The 20748-nt window shown below is 37.9% G+C and overlaps 1 protein-coding gene across 2 annotated transcripts in view; it reads right to left on the reverse strand.

Moving 5' to 3' along the window:
- LOC129718373 (pituitary homeobox homolog Ptx1) overlaps positions 1 to 20748 on the reverse strand; it is a 166139-nt gene that overhangs the window by 30166 nt on the left and 115225 nt on the right. For both annotated transcript variants that reach the window (XM_055669109.1, XM_055669108.1), the window contains one exon: positions 8561 to 8856. In XM_055669109.1, the coding sequence (XP_055525084.1) occupies positions 8561 to 8856 (296 nt within the window). The remainder of the gene's footprint in view (positions 1 to 8560; positions 8857 to 20748) is intronic.

Genomic DNA, 20748 nt, shown 5'->3' on the forward strand with positions numbered 1-20748 from the left:
GGCTCCATGACCAATTTTCGCGACTTTGCGGCAGCCTTTAGACAATTTTTATATACTATCACGATTTCGGGATGATATTCACAGAATTTTTGACGGGCTAGTAACATATTTTCGTGATTTTCAATGACATTTCAATTGCTTTTTATTGGTTTTAAACCTGTTTTTGTTGTTTTGCATAGCTTTAAAATATCTCAACGACATTTTTTTAATTTTTGAGGAATTGGTAATAATTTCTGTTTGATGAGATGTTTAATAACTTCTCAAAATTTTATAGTTTTAAATGGTTAATTCAATTGTTCTTGTTTGACGTCTCCTACAGAAGGCTATTTATTAATTTTGACGACTCTCTGAACAAGTTTTGGATGACCATTGCGTTTTTTCAAAAGTACTGTATTTTTTTCTAATTTCCTGAAAGCATTTGACTAAAACAGATGATCTTTGAAATTTTTTATAATATTTCACGATTTTTTCTCAATTTCTGTTAAGAAACTGTGCTAATTTTTCGACGATTTTCATCATTTTTTAAAACTTTTTGTTTATAATGCTCGAAGTAAGGCATCTTTAAAACTTTTGATATTTTTTTGTTTACTTTTAACCGACAAATAAAACGTTATCGTCAACTTTTTGAGTGTCACATATCATTGATATGATAGAGTGTGATCGACAATTTTTTTGTAGATCGCAAATTTTGCATTATGGTTTTTGATTAATCAAAGTTAGATCAAAATTTTGATTACCCGTTAAATTAAAATGAAGTCTTAAGCAAAGTACTAGGTAATCTTATATAGAAAAACTTTGCTAAAGACACTTGGATTCTATCTCTTGAAAATCGACCACAAACAGGTAGTTTTATACACAGATATTCTTCAAATTTCTAAATATCAGAATATACCCAATAACTTTTTCGTGTGTGGTTTCAGTAGCCTACTATGTTCTAGACATTTTGACACATTCAAGAAATAAATAATTCTGATGAACATAATTTAAACATATTTTCAACTTTTCTATAGGGTTTTTTGTTAGAAAATTAGAATTACGTTGTCCATTGATGTGAACTTTTGTAATATAATAAAAGTCTTTGGGGTTTATGACGTTTTTAATAAAAAAAGTGCATTTTTAAACTGAAATATTTGCCAACAAAAACTATAAAAAAAAAAACAAATCATCTCAATTGTGAAAAAAAGGTCTAGATCTTAGTTGGCCTCTAAAATCACACCTGAAAAAGTTTCCGGTATTTTTCGATGTTTAGAAATTTGAAGAATGTCTGTGTAAAACTCTTCCAATAAAACTTCCTAAACCAATGTTGCTTCAGCAAGGTTTTTTTTACGTAAGATAATTTACAAATTTGAGCGAAATTTCATTTTGATTTGACGAGAAATTAAAGCAAAATAAAATTTTATCTCTCTTTTCTTCACTATTTGCATAATAATTGCCTTTTTGACATCATAACATATGAAAATTTAAACACTACCGTAGTCAGTTAAAATTTTCCAAAGATTTCAGGAGGTAGAATATATTTTGGAAAGTGTTGCATTGAGATAACAGTATAAGAAAATTTCAGAAAGTAAAGAATTAAAATGCAATTGTGAACCGACAGCTAAATGTAAAACAAGAAACGCACTGAAATTTTGGACAATTAATTGATTGTTATTCATCAAACCATTTAGAAAAATTTGCGGTGACCTTGTAAAGGTCCGTTTTTATTCTTTATCTTTACGAAAGTTATAATAATATTCAATACGAAATTTAATTCCGGTTCCGATAGAGATTGACTCTACTCTACTAATAATGCAGTTTGATCCCGCCGCTGGCACCACAATGAAGAGTACTCGTTAAACCACTTCTGTGAAAAACTAACTTCAAAACAAACAGACGTAAGCAAGGGTGGTTTTTCGACCGCATGAAATATTTTCTAGCAAGTTAATGTAAGTGATTTTATTTTTGTGCCAGACAAATTTATCCTCGATTATATCTCATGGTAAACTTGGGATCATTTATTCGAAAGCTTTGAAAAAACGTTTGAATGACCTTCTGTCTCACTATTGAAATCTTCGACTATATTATTTGCAAATTTTGATAATTTCCTGTCTACTTTCAAGCGACAACCCTATGATGATTGTTTTACGACGTCGCTACACTTTTTTGGGCGGTTTTTATTGTTGTTGTAGGCTTTTTGCTTTGTGTGTGCAAATATAATACATATGCTTGAACAAAAATCGCAAAATGATAACAGCTGGAAACATTAAAATTAAAACATGGTCAGAGCTCCTCCATTCAAACAGTGAATAGTTAAAATGCAATTGGGAACTGACAGATAAATATGAAACAAGAAATGCACTAAAATCTTGAACAATGAAATATCCATTAATCACCAAACTAAGGACCGTTTTCTCTCTTTATTTGTACGAAAATGGTGATTATATTCAATACGAATTTAATTTATATTTCGGTAGAGATTGGCAATATTCTGCTGATAATGCAGTTCGATCCCGCCGCTGTCACCACAATGAAGTGCCTTAACCGAACCACTTCTGAAAAAACTAACTTTGGAATACAAAGACGCTGTTTCACCGTGAGCGATGGCGGTTTTTTATCGCATTGAATATTGTCTTGCAGGTTAAAGCAAGTGATTTCAATCCTGTTCAGTCAAATATCTTCTTAAACATAACTTATGGTTGAACAAAAGATCATCTTCCCTTACACAATGTTTTCTAACTCACGCCTCCTAGTTATCCTCTTCTGGTCTTTGACACCTTCATGGCATATTGATAAAACTCGGGTTTTCATTTGTAAAATAAATCCCGCGTGCATACCCAGCGATGCCAACCTTTTCATAAGAAAAACTGGAAAAATTCAAAATAAAAAACTGGAGAAAACTTGAAGGAAATTTGAAGCTTCTGCAGAAATTTGTATGATTCTCGGTTCAAAAATGTTGCGTAAGTAACAATTATATACACATATTGCACCGTTTCATTTCATGTAAAAAGGGTGAAATAGACAATGCATTGCTATTTTGATTTTTACTGATGGTGATTATAGTCACTAGATATATTTGCACGAAATATTGAAAAGGCCATACATTTAAGAGGAATGAAGATAATAAATAAGGTAACGAATAGAAAACTGGGATAATTTTTTAAAAACTAGAGATATTCAACCGTTAGCTGTTTCACTGATGTGCCAAAAAACTTGAGGATTGGCACCACTGAGCATACCCTTCAAATAGCATTTAGTGTTCTAACTAAAGTATCGTCTTGAGAATGATGGTTAAAGAGCCAATGAGAACCGACAGCTAAACAAAAAACAAATGACGCACTCAGATTTGAAAAAAAAAATAATTATTCAGGGATGTTTGCGGTTACCTTGAAAAAAAAAACCATTTTCTTTCTTTATTCTTAAGAAGATTGTAATAATATTCAACTCGACATTTAATTTCGGTTTCGAAAGAGATTGGTATTATTTTACTATTAATGAAGTTTGATCCCGCCGCTGTCACCACAATGAAGAGTCTTCACAGAACCACTTTTGAAAAAATTAACTTTTGAAACAAAAGGCATTCTTTTCCCGTAAGCTAAGGCGGTATTCCGACCACGTGAAAAATTTCCAAGCAATTGAATGCTAATGATTGTGATTCTATTAAGTCAAATATCTCCTTGAATATAGTGCGATATTGTTGTTAAGTGTGGACTTTAGTGCAATTGAAATGCAATTGAGAACCAACAGCTAAATATAAAACAAAAACGCTATGAAACTTTAAACAATTTATTATTTGTTATTTATCAAACTATTCAGGGATATTTATGGTGACCTAGTGAAAGGCAGTTTTTATCTTTATCTTTATTATCTGTAAGAAAAAAGCAATAATGCTCAATAGAAATTTTAATTTTGATAGATATTGGCTATACTCTGCCAATGATGCAGTACGATCTCACCGCTGTCACCACGAAGAAGTGTCCTGAGTGAATCACTTCGAAAGAAATTAGTTTTGAAATAGAAAGACGCTCAGCGAAGGCGGCTTTTCTATTACGCGAAATATTTCTCTACAAGTCAATACCACTAATTTTGATTCTATTCAGTTCAATTTCTCCTTGAATATACTTGAGCAATTTCACAAAAAAGTAAAAAAGGTGTCCCAGTTTTAATATGTTTTTTTCATTTTTTAATTGACTGAAATTTTTTATACCTACATGTTTCTATGGGTAAAATATACCATTTTGTGCTATCGGTTATTTTTTTTAATTAGTACTCGTTTTTGAGAAGCTATGTAAAAATGCTATGTAGAAAAAGAATTGATTACAAATATTCTTAAAGTCAAAACGATTTGTTCAAGTAGTGTGACGTCTTGGGTAAAATTGTAGATACTAATTTTGTCTCCCTGAAAAAATATACACTCTGAAAAATATTGTTTTTAATGAACAGGTAAATTTTTTTTTTATTTGAAAAAGCTCATTTCTTAATTATTTTTGCTCGTTTGAACTACCAAACATAACTAATCATTGATGGCTCTCCGATAACAGAGAAATAAAAAACAGATAAGTTTTCCAAAAAAAGAAAAAAAAATATAAAAAATGGTCGATTAAAATTGTTGCCCGTTTTTTGTGTAATTGATGACTTCTTGGTTGAACCAATGATCATTTTTTCTTCCAAAATATTTTCTAACCAACGAATGTTAGTTATCCTCTTCTGGTCTGAAACCTTTTTTATGATACATTTATAAAACTCGGTTTCTCGTTAGTGGAACAAATCCCACGAGCAGAATGTAGTATTTGAATCGCAATATCGTCTCGAGCTAATTCTAATTTACTACAGAAATTTGGAGTCAGTGGCCTCAACAATTAAGTAACTAGTGAAAAAAAAATGAATCCACAGGCACAGTACAAAATGTTCCCGCGCTATTGAGACAAAGAAGTTCCCGTAGTGTCGAGAATATTGCTGCCGCTAGCGCATCAATTGAAGAAGACCAAATATCGAATGTAAAATTGGAGCAATATCGGCAGATTTATGTTTGAAAACCGTCAAAAATTGGATTCAACGTCTGGACTTCTACAAGCGTACTCGCTGTAGCCATGCAAAAGAAATCGACTTCCATACAGAATGACATCGAATGTACTTTCACATGATATCCAAAACCGTTGTTATTTATTCAAAAAAAAACTATTATTGAAAAATCCTTTATGTGGACTCTAATGTAACATAACTGTCACTCTCTGACGTCTTACGTTTAACAAAATTAGGTTACGCACTCCGCTCTGATAACACGCACCTCACGGTTACCAAAAATTCAGTCTGATCCCGCCGCTGTCACCACAATAATTGAATTAAAAGTCACTGTTTTCTCGTAAGTGATAATACCCTTGATGCGAGTAATGTAAGTTATATATATCAACTTCGGAATTCACACGGTTTTTATGTACGTGTCAAGCAGGTATTACACCAAGCAAATATTTGCGATTTTTGGTACAGATTTTATTTTGTGCAAATAAAATTCGTACCAAAAATAGCAAATACTCGCTTCGTCTAATACCTGCTTTACGCTTGCAATTAGATCAAAAATTTTTTTTAATAACAAGATGATACAATAACCAGAACAGGGTCATTAGAAAACATAGGAAAAACCCGGGCAAGTTTATTACTGCAAACATAGGGAAAGCCAAAACAATCTCATCCTGCGAGGCGTCTAGATTCGTCCTGTGAGACGAAGCAACATAAACAAATTTGTCCTGCGAAGCGTCATAGAATCGTCCTGCGATACAATATAAAAAAGTTCATCCTGCGTGGCGACAGAAAAAGAACAGTACGGCAATCGGAACTTATCGCAAATTGAACTCAAAATCCCTTCTAAGCTCAGAAAAGGTAAGAAAACGAGATCTAAACATAGAATTTCTAGAATTTTTTGTCACCTGAAAACGTCTGCAATCAATTCCGAAAAATTCTCCTAGATTTTCGGATTATTATCTATGATTATTTTTTTTATTTCATTTATACTAAAAGTTTCTGTAGCTAACTAGAAATGGGAGTTTAAATATATTTTTGGAAAACAGACTTTTCTACCACGACTTTAAAGGGACTTTGTTGTTATTTTATTATTGAAAATTTGAAATTTGGGAGTGAAATTGGAAAATGTATTGCAGAATGCAGATTTAGACAGACTTTTTGAACAAGTTAATAAGATAATTTATGAAAAATCTGGCATCTCATTCTGAAAGTAAACTCTATAAAAAATAAAACAGAAACGTGCAAACAGTTGATAAATGGAATAGGATTCAGCAGTCAGAAGTGAAGTAAGTTCACATCTATTAATTTGTAGTATTTGAATATGAGAGGATTGTTCGCAATAGAAGTTTTTTTTTATGTCAATTGCGCAAATTGCTTGTTGGCAGGTAATAAGAAAATTCCCCGCCAACCAAAAAATCCTGCGCACGGCTCTGTCACTACCTATCCACTCACAGATTTCCATCGTAGAAAATCTTTTGCATAAAACACCTCAAGATGGCGTGAGGAGCAACAAATGCAGAAATAAATCATTTCCCTGGCTCATATTTTATCTTGCAACACTCCGTGTTCCCCGTCGTCCGTCGTTGTAAGTATTTATTACTTGTCGTACCGCTTTTGCTTACAGTAAACTCTCTGTGTGTGCATCTCCAAGAAGCTTTCTTCCTCCCAAAGGACGGACGAAACTCGGTCCGGCAGCTAACGAACTGCCGGCCTTTCCCCGTTCCTCCTTCCTGCCAGTGCTGTGCTAGCTAGGACAGATGAAGTGAAATGATTTTAATTACTTTTCCAACGAGTACACCTGGAACACATGAATTATAGCTTTCTTGTTACCGTTGCTAGAGATGTCGGTTATACGCTTCCTTTCCCCCCGGTGGGACCACTCCTTGCTGCCTCCGGCAGGATGGAGCTTTAATTGATTAAATTATTATCGGTTGGTAGGCAGCACGTAGTTTGCCAGCCCGGTCCAGCTATTGATACTGCTGTGTGAGGAAATGGAAAATTTTAATTATTACATTTCTCAGGTGCATTTCGGAGTGCTTTGAGCTAGCCCCAGCTAGGGGCTTAGTGTTGTCTCACAGATTACCGGCTGCCCCGAGGCCTGCGGTATGTCATTCCGATTTCCTGACTGTGTGTTGGGCTGTCTACGTCAATGCGATACGATTTTACTAAGCAACCGAGCTGCCCTTGTGGAGGCGGTCAGCTGCAGAGAGAAATGATTTATGATTTTCTTGTCGGGCTTAAACCCTACATTGCACTAGCCTTCTCACACATGATGTCACTTCGGGGCAATATGCATATCTTCGTGCAGCTTTCCGGAGAAATGGCGACTGTCAGTGAGGGAAGTTTAGTTTGCTGATAGCGATAGTGACTATTTTTGTTGGACTTTCTGTACTAGGAAGCTGTTGCAAGGGAAAGAGCTTCTTTGCATCTTAACCGTGTGCCGGATTTGTTCGTGAGAAAAGTTATAATAAAAATTTAATAATGTCTCGGAGGCAAAGTAATTGACTGAATATGCATTAAAAATTACTTGAATGCTTTTTTTTTAAATGGCGAGACACTTTATCGTCTGATTAGAAAAATATGATACAAAATCAAAATGAAAGGACCCATAGCGAATAGTAAAATTTATAACCTACATTTTTAGCATGACATTCACATACGTAACACGTAAGTTCATGTCTTTTTACTTCAAAATGCATTCCATTTTCACTAAAAAAAACTACCTGTCGCAGCAAAGCACCCCCGTAATCCTAAGTAAAATAAGACATTAGTTACTTTTCCCCCTGAACTAGGGGAAATTGTGAATCTATCCCCAAACTGCGAAAAAATATCGATACATCAAGGATAACAAAGACACGCACATACACCCACAAACAAATCTGCATACATTATGATGTCGGGCATCCAGCGGTGACCCCTGGTGCGCGGGCGCATAATCCGCCCAGCCCTGGGGTGAATTTTTCAATCAAAATAATAGCCCATTCCAACGCACCAGCCAGCCGCGCCGCCGTCTAGCGAAATCGCCCCCGGATATTCCCGGCAGCCAAGTTCGGTTTGGTAAAATGACACATAAAATTACAATTTTATCACCATCAACAACGAACGACTCGGATGCTGTGGGTGAGGAAGAGAAACGCCGCTTTCGCCAAAGGAAACGAACAGCAAAATTTAGTGGGTTTCAATAATGCACTGTGGCGAACGGTAATTCTTTAGCTAGCAGTGAATTGAAGGGGAAAATCGGAAAAGGGTTTCCGGCCTTTCGTGTTCAGTGCAGACAGTCAAATGGCAACCAAGCATAAGGCTCAAATATGCTACTTCTTTTGTAGCCCGGGATACGATAATAATCATCATCATTCTAATAAAACTATTATGCATAGAGCGTAAGCGTTTGTCATCCCGACAGCGGGAGCCGACAGAAGGCGCAACCCCGAAAGGGGTTCTCATCACCATCATCCTCAGATGAAAAGTTATGAATAACAATACTGCGCAACATTGGAAGGCGGAGAAGCTGTCGGGCGCGTTTTAATAAACCATGAAAGTGTGTGTGTTTTTGTTTGGCACTCACCCTAACTCGGGCCTCGGTCAGGTTCGTCCACATGGCGATCTCCTCCCGGGTCGACATGTCCGGATAGCGGTTCCGGCTGAAGGTTTGCTCCAGTTCGTGCAACTGCTGGGAAGTGAAGTGTGTCCGCTGGCGCCGCTGCCGTTTGTTTTTCTTGTCGTTTTTGGTGCCCTGCTCGGTGCCGCCCTGTCCGCTGCCGTCCTGTGATATCGTCGTCCCCGGGGCACTTCCGTTGTCCTCGTGGGACAAACCGCTGCTGATGTTTTCCGTTTTCACCGACGTCGGATCGACACGTGTGACTGCGTGGGGGAAGAGAAAAGGTGGAAATCAATTAAAACTTTGTCAATCAACAGTTGGGAAAGTTTGAATATGTTTTTCCGGTTAGGGGGGAGAAACTTCGAAGTGCAATTTCTGCAGGAGAGAATGGCAGATTTACATAGCCGCCACTAACTCGAACTGAAGGGTCTTAGTGTTTCACTTCCTGCATTCAGATTTATCGGTTTGATGTTTGTCAAACTGAAACAGAACTAGGGAAAAAATATTACTCCCTCAATAGATTTTGCACGACACAATTATGCAACGCCATTCAACATTGAAATCCAATTAGTTCCACAAAATAGCTGCTTCCATCGGTGCCGATCGGTGCGTTCCGGGGCATGATGAATTGTGTAGTAAATAGCACTCAATTAGGGCAATTCATCAAATCCCCCGAGCACCTGAATACGCATATATTTGACTAAGCAATCAGTTCATCAAATCGATTGCCCGTGAGTCTGGCGGTAAATGATCGAGGAATCTCGCACCGATAAGCGGAACCAATAGTCCCTAGAAGTCCAACTTGTTTCGCCACATCCAGTCTAGTGCATGATGACTGGTCACTGTCATCCATTATACAATTCAACTGTCAACGCGTATTTTACCTGCCTCGGGTAAAAAAAACAGACAGTAATGTTTACAATTTAATTCACGCGAATGGTGAAAAAAAGCGACTGATTGATCTTCATCGGAATCTGAATATGGCTGGTGACAGTACAATCGCGCATTCACCTGTCGTGATACAGTGTGTAGTTGAATAGATGGGTTCGAGGCTGGGCGAGGGTCAATTTTTCTGCCAACTCCCTGCAACTTTTTCGTAGAATTCTATTTCAAAAGTTCCCCGTGAAATCACTTCCAGATCACACAGCAGAATTAATCTAGTTTCACTTCGAAACCTTTCACACGAAGACAAGATACCTTTACCCGTGACAGTTAGGCATACACCACACTTTAGATAAGGAAAACAACTGTAAACAGAATTCATAACATCTGTAACACGCTTCCGAGGGCCCGGAGCAGGGGAACTTGACTGGTGATAGATAAGAACGGTTTGATATGGTGTTGCATTGGGCTGCGATGACACGCTCGGTGCTGACTACCGTTTGTCAGTGAAATTATTCTACTTTTACATTGATATTATGTAAATTTTCACACTCGAACTTATTAATTCTTAAGTAGAACCTCGTTTATCTGAGCGTTTAAATTACAAATAATATAAGGGCTTATTAAATTATCTGAATAATCAATTTCCAGTTCCCAGTTCCAGTTTCTCCAAACCAGAATTTAGGCAAAATTGCCGATTCTACCATTTAACACCAGATCTAATAGCAAAGCAAAGCCTAGGTACAACATTCCTTCTGGAATTTGACCTTCTGTTTATTAGACATAAACTTCGCAGCCAACCGTTAGTGTACAGGACAATTGCGGGGCTAGCGACACGGTCCAATTGACTCTGACGGTCTGTCCCAGCCGAGATTCGAACATGCGACGACTGACTTGTTAGGCCAGCATCGTACCTTAAGACCAACTGGAAGGTAACACCAGAGTTTAATGCCGAACCCTGCATCACGAATCTTATTGTGGAAGGCCTAAATTTTGAGTTCCAAACGGGACGTAAGTTAGAGTCCTGGGTGGAGTCGCTTACCCGGGCGTCAGTGATTGGCACAACAACAGTGGCGGAACTAGACGGACGGAAAACAAGCGAGAATAAAAAAAAAAAATTCGTTTTTAAAACCAGACTCTTAAATCTGGATAGCCAATTCTCCCGTTTAGACCACAAACTGCTGGACCCAAAATCATAAATTCCATTGAAGAAGGCCTGAATTTTGAGCCCCCAGGCACAGTTTTTGATTATTAATTTTTTATTCTTATCCCAAATAAAAGATGAAATTTTCCCCAGTTTTGATTTCGAAGTCAGTTCCCAATTCCTGTATTTCTTTTTGAAACCGCAAGTCGCTATTCTAAATCGAGAAGCTTTAAATTTTTATTTTAATTACCTAAACAAAAAAACTCAAAATCAACAACAACAAAATTTAAATCAGCAATCCGAATTTCTTATTGCACATAAAATAAAGACCAATTTTCAAATACTGAACTAAATGCAACGATTTATTTATTCCAGCTGGAAAATATATCATCACTCCTAATTTTCATAACCCGATGCTTTAATCGAAAATTAGCTCTGGATTTTCAATTTTTCTCTTGGATTTGATACTAAGATATCTCTAGAGTAGAAATTTCGATCTTTGGAAATGAAACTATATATCATAAGTACACTAAAGTCGCTTTTTACGCGGGGGATACATGCCGCGTAAAAAAACGCGTAAAAAAACCGCGTAAATTTCAGGATCCGCGTAAAAAAACCGCGTAATTCTGCATTCCGAGTGAAGGGAAACCGAAATCCGCGCAAAAAAATAAACCGCGTAAATTCCGGAATCCGCGTAAAAAAGCCGCGTAAAAAACCGCGTAAAAAGCGACCTTAGTGTATTCAATTCAGAAAACGATACCATAAATCCCAAGAAAGATTTCAAATATCATGCAGAAAAGTTAGAATAGCTTCTGTACGAAGGAGCTATAATATCAAGATTATGTTTGATTTTTACTGTTTAAATAACAATAACATCGTTTAAATTACAATACATATTTTGATCCATCAAATGCCATTACCGAACACCAAAGTCCAAATCATAAATCCAATAATTATGGCTTCAATTCCCAGATTCTAAATGTTAAGCGGAATATTCAAATCATATGTTCTCAAATATCAATGACGTTCCTAAATTTTTCAGGTGTCAATTTGTAAATTCCAACAATTACTCTTCAATTTCAAAATTGATTTGTTAGATCAACATACCTCATACCTCATACATACCTCGAGACCAGTTGAGAAGTAAAATCTCGATGTATTATTTCTAAATCAAAAATGAGTTTGAATCCAACAGATGAAGACAGATGAATTTGAAATCAAACATCAAATCAAAAATTTCTGTGAAATTTTTCTTATTATACATTCAGTATATAAATTTAATTTCTCATCTTCGTCCCAAAATCCCGAGAAAGTTTATTTCCGAATACCGTGTTCCAAATCCCAATTCCTGCTGGATTTTTAAAAATCCAAAATTGAAGGTTTGGTTCTTCGGTCCCAAACTCACAAGCACAAATTTGAAATTAGCATCCCGCTATTTCTACGATTGTTATACTATAGCGTTCGTTCGAATACAGCATTTTTTCGAATGTTCTGTATTTAAAATTTTGTTATTGGAGTTTGAGATTCGTCTTTTACTTTTTAAGTTTTCAAGTAAAGATTTTTAATTTGGAGCTGAATTAGTTAAGTTTTAGAGGAACTGCGTAGCCGCAAGGTTACAGTGTCCTCTTTATGGGTTCGAATCTTGATAAAATCCGGCCATTCGATGTCAAAAAGGACTCAATCATGAGTTTTTCTCAGGTGCCTCAACCGCTTACCCTTCCTTTACGCTAAAATCTATAATACCTTTGCGTGACTTCCTCTTAACAAAAATAAGTACCTCTTATTAATAAAACTGGTCAGAAGGACGAACAACGCAACTTCTCCAGGGAATTATAACTGGCGATATTTGACAAAAGGAAGGATAGCGTGTAGAAGAGGGAGGAAAAATTCCACATTACACACAAGCACTGATTGAATAATAAAGAGCATGCCACTTCTCAATAGCGGTATTGCTAGTAATAGAAGTGTGCTGTACAACAAACACCCGGGCAGATTCCACAGTATATTAAAAATTCTGGTCGCAGTGAGGAAGTCAAAACAGGATACATAGAGGAAAAAAAAGTTAAGTTTTAGAGAATATTCAATTTAGGATATGAAAGCTTAAATCCCGCGTAAGATGTAGTATTTCATTCGAATTCAATAATCTAAACATATAAAAATGCAGCTCTGTCTGTCTGTCTGTCTGTCTGTCTGTCTGTCTGATTCATATAGGCTTGGAAACTACCGAAACGATCGGCGTGAAATTTTGTATATAGGAGTTTTAGGGGCCGGGAAAGGTGACTAAGCTGGTTCGAGACCCCTCCCTCTTCTGCAAGGGAGGAGTCCCATACAAATGAAACACAAATTTCTGCACATCTCGAAAACTAACCAAGCAAATGCAACCAAATTTGGCAAGTGGATGTTTTTAGGAGTAGCAAATATGTCCATATTAGTTCGACACCCTTCCCTCCTCTGGAAGGGAGGGGTCCTATACAAATGAAACACAAACTTCTGCACATCTCGAGAACTAACCGAGTAAATAGAACCAAATTTGGTAGGTGGATATTTTTAGGGGTAACAAATATATCCATAATGGTTTGACACCCCTCCCTCTTCTACAAGGGAGGGGTCCCATACAAATGAAATACGAATTACGCACAGCTCGAGAACCAATCAACCAAATACGACCAAATTTGGTATGTGAATGTTTTTAGAGGTAACAAGTATGTCCATAATGGTTCGACTCCCCTCCCTCTTTTGTGAGGAAGGGGTTCATCTAAACATATAAAAATGCAGCTCTGTCTGTCTGTCTGTCTGATTCATATAGACTTGGAAACTACTGAACCGATCGGCGTGAAAATTTGTATATAGCGCTTTTAGAGGCCGGAAAAGGTGACTAAGATAGTTCGAGACCCCTCCCTCTTCTGCAGAGGAGTGGTCCCATACAAATGAAACACAAATTTCTGCACATCTCGAAAACTAACCAAGCAAATGGAACCAAATTTGGCATGTGGATGTTTTTAGGAGTAAAAAATATGTCCATGTTGATTCGACACCCTTCCCTCTTCCGGAAGGAAGGGGTCCCATACAAATGAGACACAAATTTCTGCACATCTCGAAAACTAACTAAGCAAATGGAACCAAATTTGGCAAGTGGATGTTTTTAGGAGAAACAAATATGTCCATGTTGGTAAGACACCCTTCCCTTCTCTGGAAGGGAGGAGTCCCATACAAATGAAACAGAAATTTCTGCACATCTCGAGAACAAACCAAGTAAATAAAGCCAAATTTGGTAGGTGAATGTTTTTAGGGGTAACAAATATATCCATAATGGTTTGACACCCCTCCCTTTCTACAAGGGAGGGGTCCCATACAAATGAAACACGAATTTCGCACAGCTCAAGAACCAATCAACCAAATACAACCAAATTTGGTATGTGAATGTTTTAAGGAGTAACAAGTATGTCCGTAGTGGTTCGATTCCCCTCCCTCTTCTGTGAGGGAGGGGTGCATAACAAATGAAACACAAATTTCTGCTTATCTCGAAAACTAACCAACTAAATGGAACCAAATTTGGCAGGTGATTGTTTTTAGGGGTAACAAATATATCCATAATGGTTTGACACCATTCCTTCTTCTGGAATGTCTCCAAATACCATTTCGAAATCCAAGATGGCGACTTCCGGTTTCTGAAAAATTGCGGCAAGTGACCCAACATGGGTATTTCCGGATTTTTTATGATGCACTGAAGCCACAAATCGACCTCAGGCAACATTTTGAATTGTAAGATAGCGATCCGGTGTCTGGAAAACAGCCGAAAATGACCAAATAACACCCAAAATGAGTGTTTCTTCAACCAGATTGACGCTCAGAGGCCAAAATTGTCTCCTAATGCCATTTTGAAATCCAAGATGGCGACTTCCGGTTTCTGAGAAATAGCGGCAAATGACTAAATACCACCCAATATGGGTATTTCCGGGATTGTCATGGTGCACTGAAGCCACAAATCGATCTTAGACAACATCTTGAATTGTAAGATGGCGACTTCCGGTGTCTGGAAAACATCCGAAAATGACCAAATACAACCCAATATGAGTATTTCTTCAACCAGATTGACGCTCAGAGGCCAGAAATTGTTCCCAAATGCCATTTTGAAATCCAAGATGGCGACTTCCGGTTTCTGAAAAACAGCGGCAAATTACCAAATACCACTTAATATGGGTATTCCTGGAATTGTTATGACGCACTGAAGCCACAAATTGACCTCAGACAACATTTTGAATTGTAAGATGGCGACTTCCGGTGTCTGGAAAACAGCCGAAAATGACCAAATACCACCCAATATGGGTGATTCTCTCACCAGATTGACGCTTAGAGGACAGAAATTGTTTACAAATGCCATTTTGAAATTCAAGTTGGCGACTTCCGGTTTCTGAAAAACAGGGGCAAATGACTAAATACCACCCAATATGGGTATTTCCGGAATTGTTATGATGCACTGAAGCCACAAATCGACCTTAAACAACATTTTGAATTGTAAGATGGCGACTTCCGGTGTCTGGAAAACAGCCGAGAATGACTAAATACCACCCAATCTGAGTATCACCGGATCCGTAATGATGCAAGCAGCTATAAATTGATTTTAGATAACAGTTTTAATTAAAAAATGGCAACTTCTGGAAACAGCCAAAAATAACCGAATACTACTACATATGGATATGTCCGTAATCGAAATGATGTAGAGAAGCCAAGCAATGACCCTGGACACCATATTGAATTAGAAGATGACCACTTCCAGTTTCTGGAAAACAACGAAAATAACTTAAATTCACCCAATATATATCCGGAATAGAGGTCATGTACAAAAGCTAAAAGTCGAGGATGTTGTCATTCCGATAAAACCAATCATTTTTTAACGATATAATCGAATCGCAAGGAATCAATGAATTTAAAATGTTTAAAATTAATAAATACATCAAAAACTTAAATAGGCGGGACGAAGTTTGCCGGGTCAGCTAGTTCAATATAAAATCTAATTCATCCAATACCATTATTAGATTTTAGGCACAAAATAAGAAAGCAGATTGGTTTGGTTTTCTGTTTACTTATTCCAGTTATAATCTAATTCAAAAATCCGTTTCGTAATCCCACAATCCTAGAAGTTAACACCCAATCTGTAAATCAAACAACAAGTCTGCAACTATCAGTTATGACAGTTTTTTTTTTGCATGTTGGCAAATGGTTGGACACACCTCTGTCCAGCAACTCCTATCCCAACCTCCACGAGGTGCCGACCGGGATACGAGTAACCTTGGTGGAGATCGGGTAACCTACCCTCGGTGGAAACTATGGTCGTATGATGACTGGGAAGGGGGTCGTACGCGGCTATGTCCCCATATCAGGAGCGACGTACAACAGCGTCCGACCCGGAGCGGGCGACTGAATTATGGAATGCTGTATCCCACCAGCTACACCTAAGATGGCCACCCCATCAGCAATATGTAGGTATCGCGACCCTGGTAAGGTAGCCTACCGAAACCTTTCTTTCAACCACAAATAACTAAATTAGAAATACGGAACGGATCAGTTATGACAGATGATGCCAGTTTGAACTTCAGCTTATTATTAAACCACAGAACCACAATTTTTAGAATCTGAAGAGATTTTTTTAGGAAGTTTTTCTAAATTTTCTAGAGTAATTAACAAATTTACAAAATAATTTACAAAGGTTATATACAATTTTTAGTCTTTGTCGTCGATTGTGGAGTGGACATTAGACTGGGACACGGTTATATAGGAAAAAAGCGATGGTGTTATTTTTTCGCTCCCATGCACTTTTCGTGTTCCTTATGGGTCCTATAAAAACTATGTAACTTTTCAGATCGATCGGTGAAACGTCCGATTTGCGCCTGATTTTTAAAGCTTCCATACGATTTTATATGGGAAAAATCAATTTTTCAAAACTTTTTCTATAGAGGTGTCCAGTTGGATCTTTAAAAATATATCAGTACATGATATTTGTAGATAATTTTCCTGGAAAAAACTCTTCTGAAGACCGCAAGGCGCTACCTTGCTTGTGAAAAAAGATATTCACCCCAGACTTATTGAATATCTGACGAACGGCTCACCATTGAGTTTTACTAGCAATACTGCTGCAGCATGCTGCTGTAGCAAATTCAACCATGTGATGAGAAATTATATCGCTTAAATTTATCTTGGAGGCTTCTCCGAAGATACGATGAACAAAAATCACACTTTGAAAATTAATTCCACGCGCAATTATTTCTCATACTTAAACAAGTTTGCAATAGCAGCATGCTGTAGCAGTGTTGCTGGAAAATTTCAATGGTGAGCCCTCCGTCAGACATTCAATCAGTTTGGGGTGAATAGCTGTTTCTACAAGCATCGTAGCGCCTTACGGTCTTCAGAAGAGTTTTTCCCAGGAAAATTTCCCACAAATATCATGTATTGATATTTTTTTAAGAGCCAACTTGACATCTTTAAAGTATGAGTATTGAAAAAGTGGATTTTTCCATATAAAATCGAATGGAAACTTTAAAAATTGGGCGCGAATCGGGCGTTTCACCGATCGATCTGAAAAGTTACACAGTTGTTATGGGACCCATAAGGAGCATGAAAAGGAGCTAACATTTATTTTTTGTGCCACCCTAGTGGATGTGTTAATCATACAGTTTCAAAATTAAGATGAAGGTTTGGCGGACTGAAATGCAGGGATTAAAATAGAAGATCACATCCAATATTATAACTGCTAGAAAAGAATCACAATCCCGAGAAGGGACCTGTCCACATTCCAGGTGGACAACTTATGGGGGTCAGGAAGTACGCAAATGTCCACGCTTCTGGAGAGGGTAATTTTCCGAAAAAAGAAATCTGCAAAGAATACAAAAATACATTTTTTTTTATTCTTGCATATTTTCCGTCGGTCTATTTCCGCCACTGTTGTTGTGCCAATCACCGACGCTCGGGAGGTGACTCCACCCAGGACCCTAACTCACGACCCGTTGATTAACGGACCGGCGCCAACGGCTTTACTTCCTCATGCGATGGAAGGCGTGATCCCAGAGATTTTTCGCCTCAGAAAATCTCCCGGTGTCGGCTAGGATTGAATCTAGACCAGTTGGGTTGGTTGTGAGTGGATCACGCCACCCCACAACCATCGACACCTATGTCGGCGTTGGGATTCGAACCCAGGCGTTGAGCGTGGTTGGCGGAGACGCTACCAACCACGCTAGGCCCCCGCCATGCACAAAAATACATTGACTAATAAGAAAAATCCTATAGTTATTCTGGTATTTAGAGTTGTTGTCAGCTATATTTGAGATAAATTTGCAATTATTCTATCAGTAGTCCTTAGTTTTTTTGGAAAGATTTCTCAGACATGTTGAACACATGTTAAGAACCTTTTAAGAATTTCAGGTGAAATAATACATAAATTTTTGTTTTCTCTTGTTTTTTTTTTTTTTGTTTCAATTTCATCTTTTACCTTTTCTGATCTTTTGGTATGTTTCTCAACCCTTTTAGGCGGAATTCTGATGAGATTTTGTTCATATGCTGCTATTCTGTTCTAGGTTGTTTAAGGCTTAATCTGAAAATATTTTTGTCATTCTTTCGTTGACATTATCCATATTTAATAACTAAATAAACCACAGAAACAAACGTTTTTCGATTTTTCTTTGTGAAAAATTGTTCACGTGGACATGGAGATGGTGGTAGTTTTATCAATGTCCACGATTGTCCACGAGGAGGTACGGAGAGCTCTAAAATGACGATTTTCTTTGTCCACGTGGAATGTGAACGGCCCCAAGCTCATTATTTTGAATTTCTGGTTTTCAGAATGTGAAATTGAATTTTAAAATTTTTGCTTCAGGAATACCGATACTAGATTCGGTATTCTTTTTACAGGTTAGGAACAGATTTTTTTTTTTTCGTTGTTAATTCCTAGCTTGAATTCCATAATAATAAATTTTAAAAGAGAGAGAGAGACAGAGAGAGAGTGAAAGAGAAAGAACGAGAGAGAAAGTGAGACAAGTTGTAAGAGTAAGAGTGAGTAAATAAGAGAGATTGGGAGAGAGAAAGTAGGAGTGAGAGAAAGGAAGATGTAACGAAAGAGAAACAGTTGTCATGAAAGTGTTGGAAAGTGAGGGAGGAGAACCGAGAAAGAGTGAAAAAATAGGGAAAGAGAAATAGAAAGAAACAGATAGTGTGCGCAAGCTAGTACGAGAGAGAGTGTCTGTGAGAGAAGGGATGATAGTTTTTGAACAAAACTAAATTTTAGGACATTGAATTTTAGAGCTTGAAGCGACTAAGAATTGTTAATTGAAATTTAAAACCTATGTAAGAAACGTACGTTTTTAATTTCAATATTAAATTCATAGTCACATCAAGCTTTAAAGTTCGAAATTCCAAAATTCTCAAAAAATATTCCCAAACTACAGATTGAAAAGTTTCAACGTTGGAAGCAATTTTTTTTATAAATTTTAGACTATAATTTGTTGTTTTAAACACACATATAAATGGTTCGAGATTTCAGAATAAAGATTAAATTTTTTTACATTCAAAAATACAGCCTTAGCATTGAAATACATAACTTGGAATTTAGGGTTTAGGATTTCGCTTTATGGTGTACGGATTCAAAACTTCCGATTGGTGTTTCAAAATTATGAACTTAGAAATTTGAATTTGACGCTCAATAGTAAATTTTTCAAATTGACCTGAGCTGAAAAGATGGTGTGTGAGAATTCTAAACTCGCAGCACTTTTGAAGAATCTGCCGTAAAGTAAATATTTGATCAGCCGTTGATCGTCCTTGCATAAAGCCGGCCTGGTAACATCACAAATCTGCTGGCTAATGGTGACATGCATTGGGAGTTGACCTGGAAAAACACTTTGAAAGCGACAATCAGGACTGTAGTAGTTCTAGCAGTTTAGTTTGTCCCCCCTCCTTGCAGATAACCCCTTCTTCCTACTCCTCCGGTAGCTGTTCTGTATCCCAGGTCTCGACCAATGAGCTGACCAATTTTATGAGTTCCGCTCCGATGCCGTCCTTTCCGGCCGATTTGTTGTTTCTAAACTGCCGGATCGCCGGATTCTTAACTTCGCTTATTGTTACGGGTGGCACATCTTCGTCGTTCGTTGTACCGACTACGTCTCCTCCGCTCCTGTTGTGGTCTCCTGCTTGCACGCCATTCAATTGGTCATCGTAGTGCTGCTTCTCTGCTTCTGCCATGTTCCTAGAGGTGGCAAAGTCGATAAGTCTAAGACCATTTTCATTTGTCAGTTGATCCAATCTGCGGTCTATACTCCGATGACACCCCGTTAAGCATACAGACGCGAGGCCTACGGACGCGAGGCATAGTACGCTAGGCATAATGGACGGCAGGCATACGGACACGAGGCATATGGACGCGAGGCCGAATGGACGCGAGGCCGAATGGATGCGAGGCCGAAGGGATACAAGGCCGAATGGACACAAGGCTAAGGGGAAGTGATGCGAAATATTTTATTATCGTCATCATCATCACAGACCTCTTTCAATAACATGTATTTCATTTTAAAGTCTCATTTTGAAAGCAATACACTCGCGGCCTTCGGCTGACTCGCTGTTCGAGCGAATGCTGACCTTACTCGCTACCGCTCGTTCGGACTTAACTAAGGGAAGAAATCTCTGTTTGAGTAGACCTAGCAAACCAGTAGATCAGTCGTTTGGGTACGAGAGGCCGCCGCTTCCGACGGCGGGTCGGCGGCCGGCTCGGACTGCGGAAACCACGGCGGCTTAGTGCCGCCTTGTTTCTTTGCCCTCGATTATGCGTCTTTGCCGCATGATTTCAAGGAAAGTATTATACCCAACTTAAACTTTTTAGGAATATATTTACACCTGAACTACATAATTGGATCTCATGCGATCGTACAACATCGCATTCGGCCTCGCGTCCATTCGGCTTTTCGTCCATTCGGCCTTTCGTCCATTCGGCCTTGTGTCCATTCGGCCTCGCGTCCGTTATGCCTTGTGGCAGTATACCTCGTATCCATTATGCTTCACATCCATTATGCCTCGCGTCTGTAAGCTTAGCCTACTATGCATAACATCCATATACCTAGCGTCCACATGCCTCGTGTCCCGTCCCCCTATA

Source organism: Wyeomyia smithii, chromosome 1, assembly GCF_029784165.1.
Source record: "Wyeomyia smithii strain HCP4-BCI-WySm-NY-G18 chromosome 1, ASM2978416v1, whole genome shotgun sequence".
NCBI classification, from domain to species: domain Eukaryota; kingdom Metazoa; phylum Arthropoda; class Insecta; order Diptera; family Culicidae; genus Wyeomyia; species Wyeomyia smithii.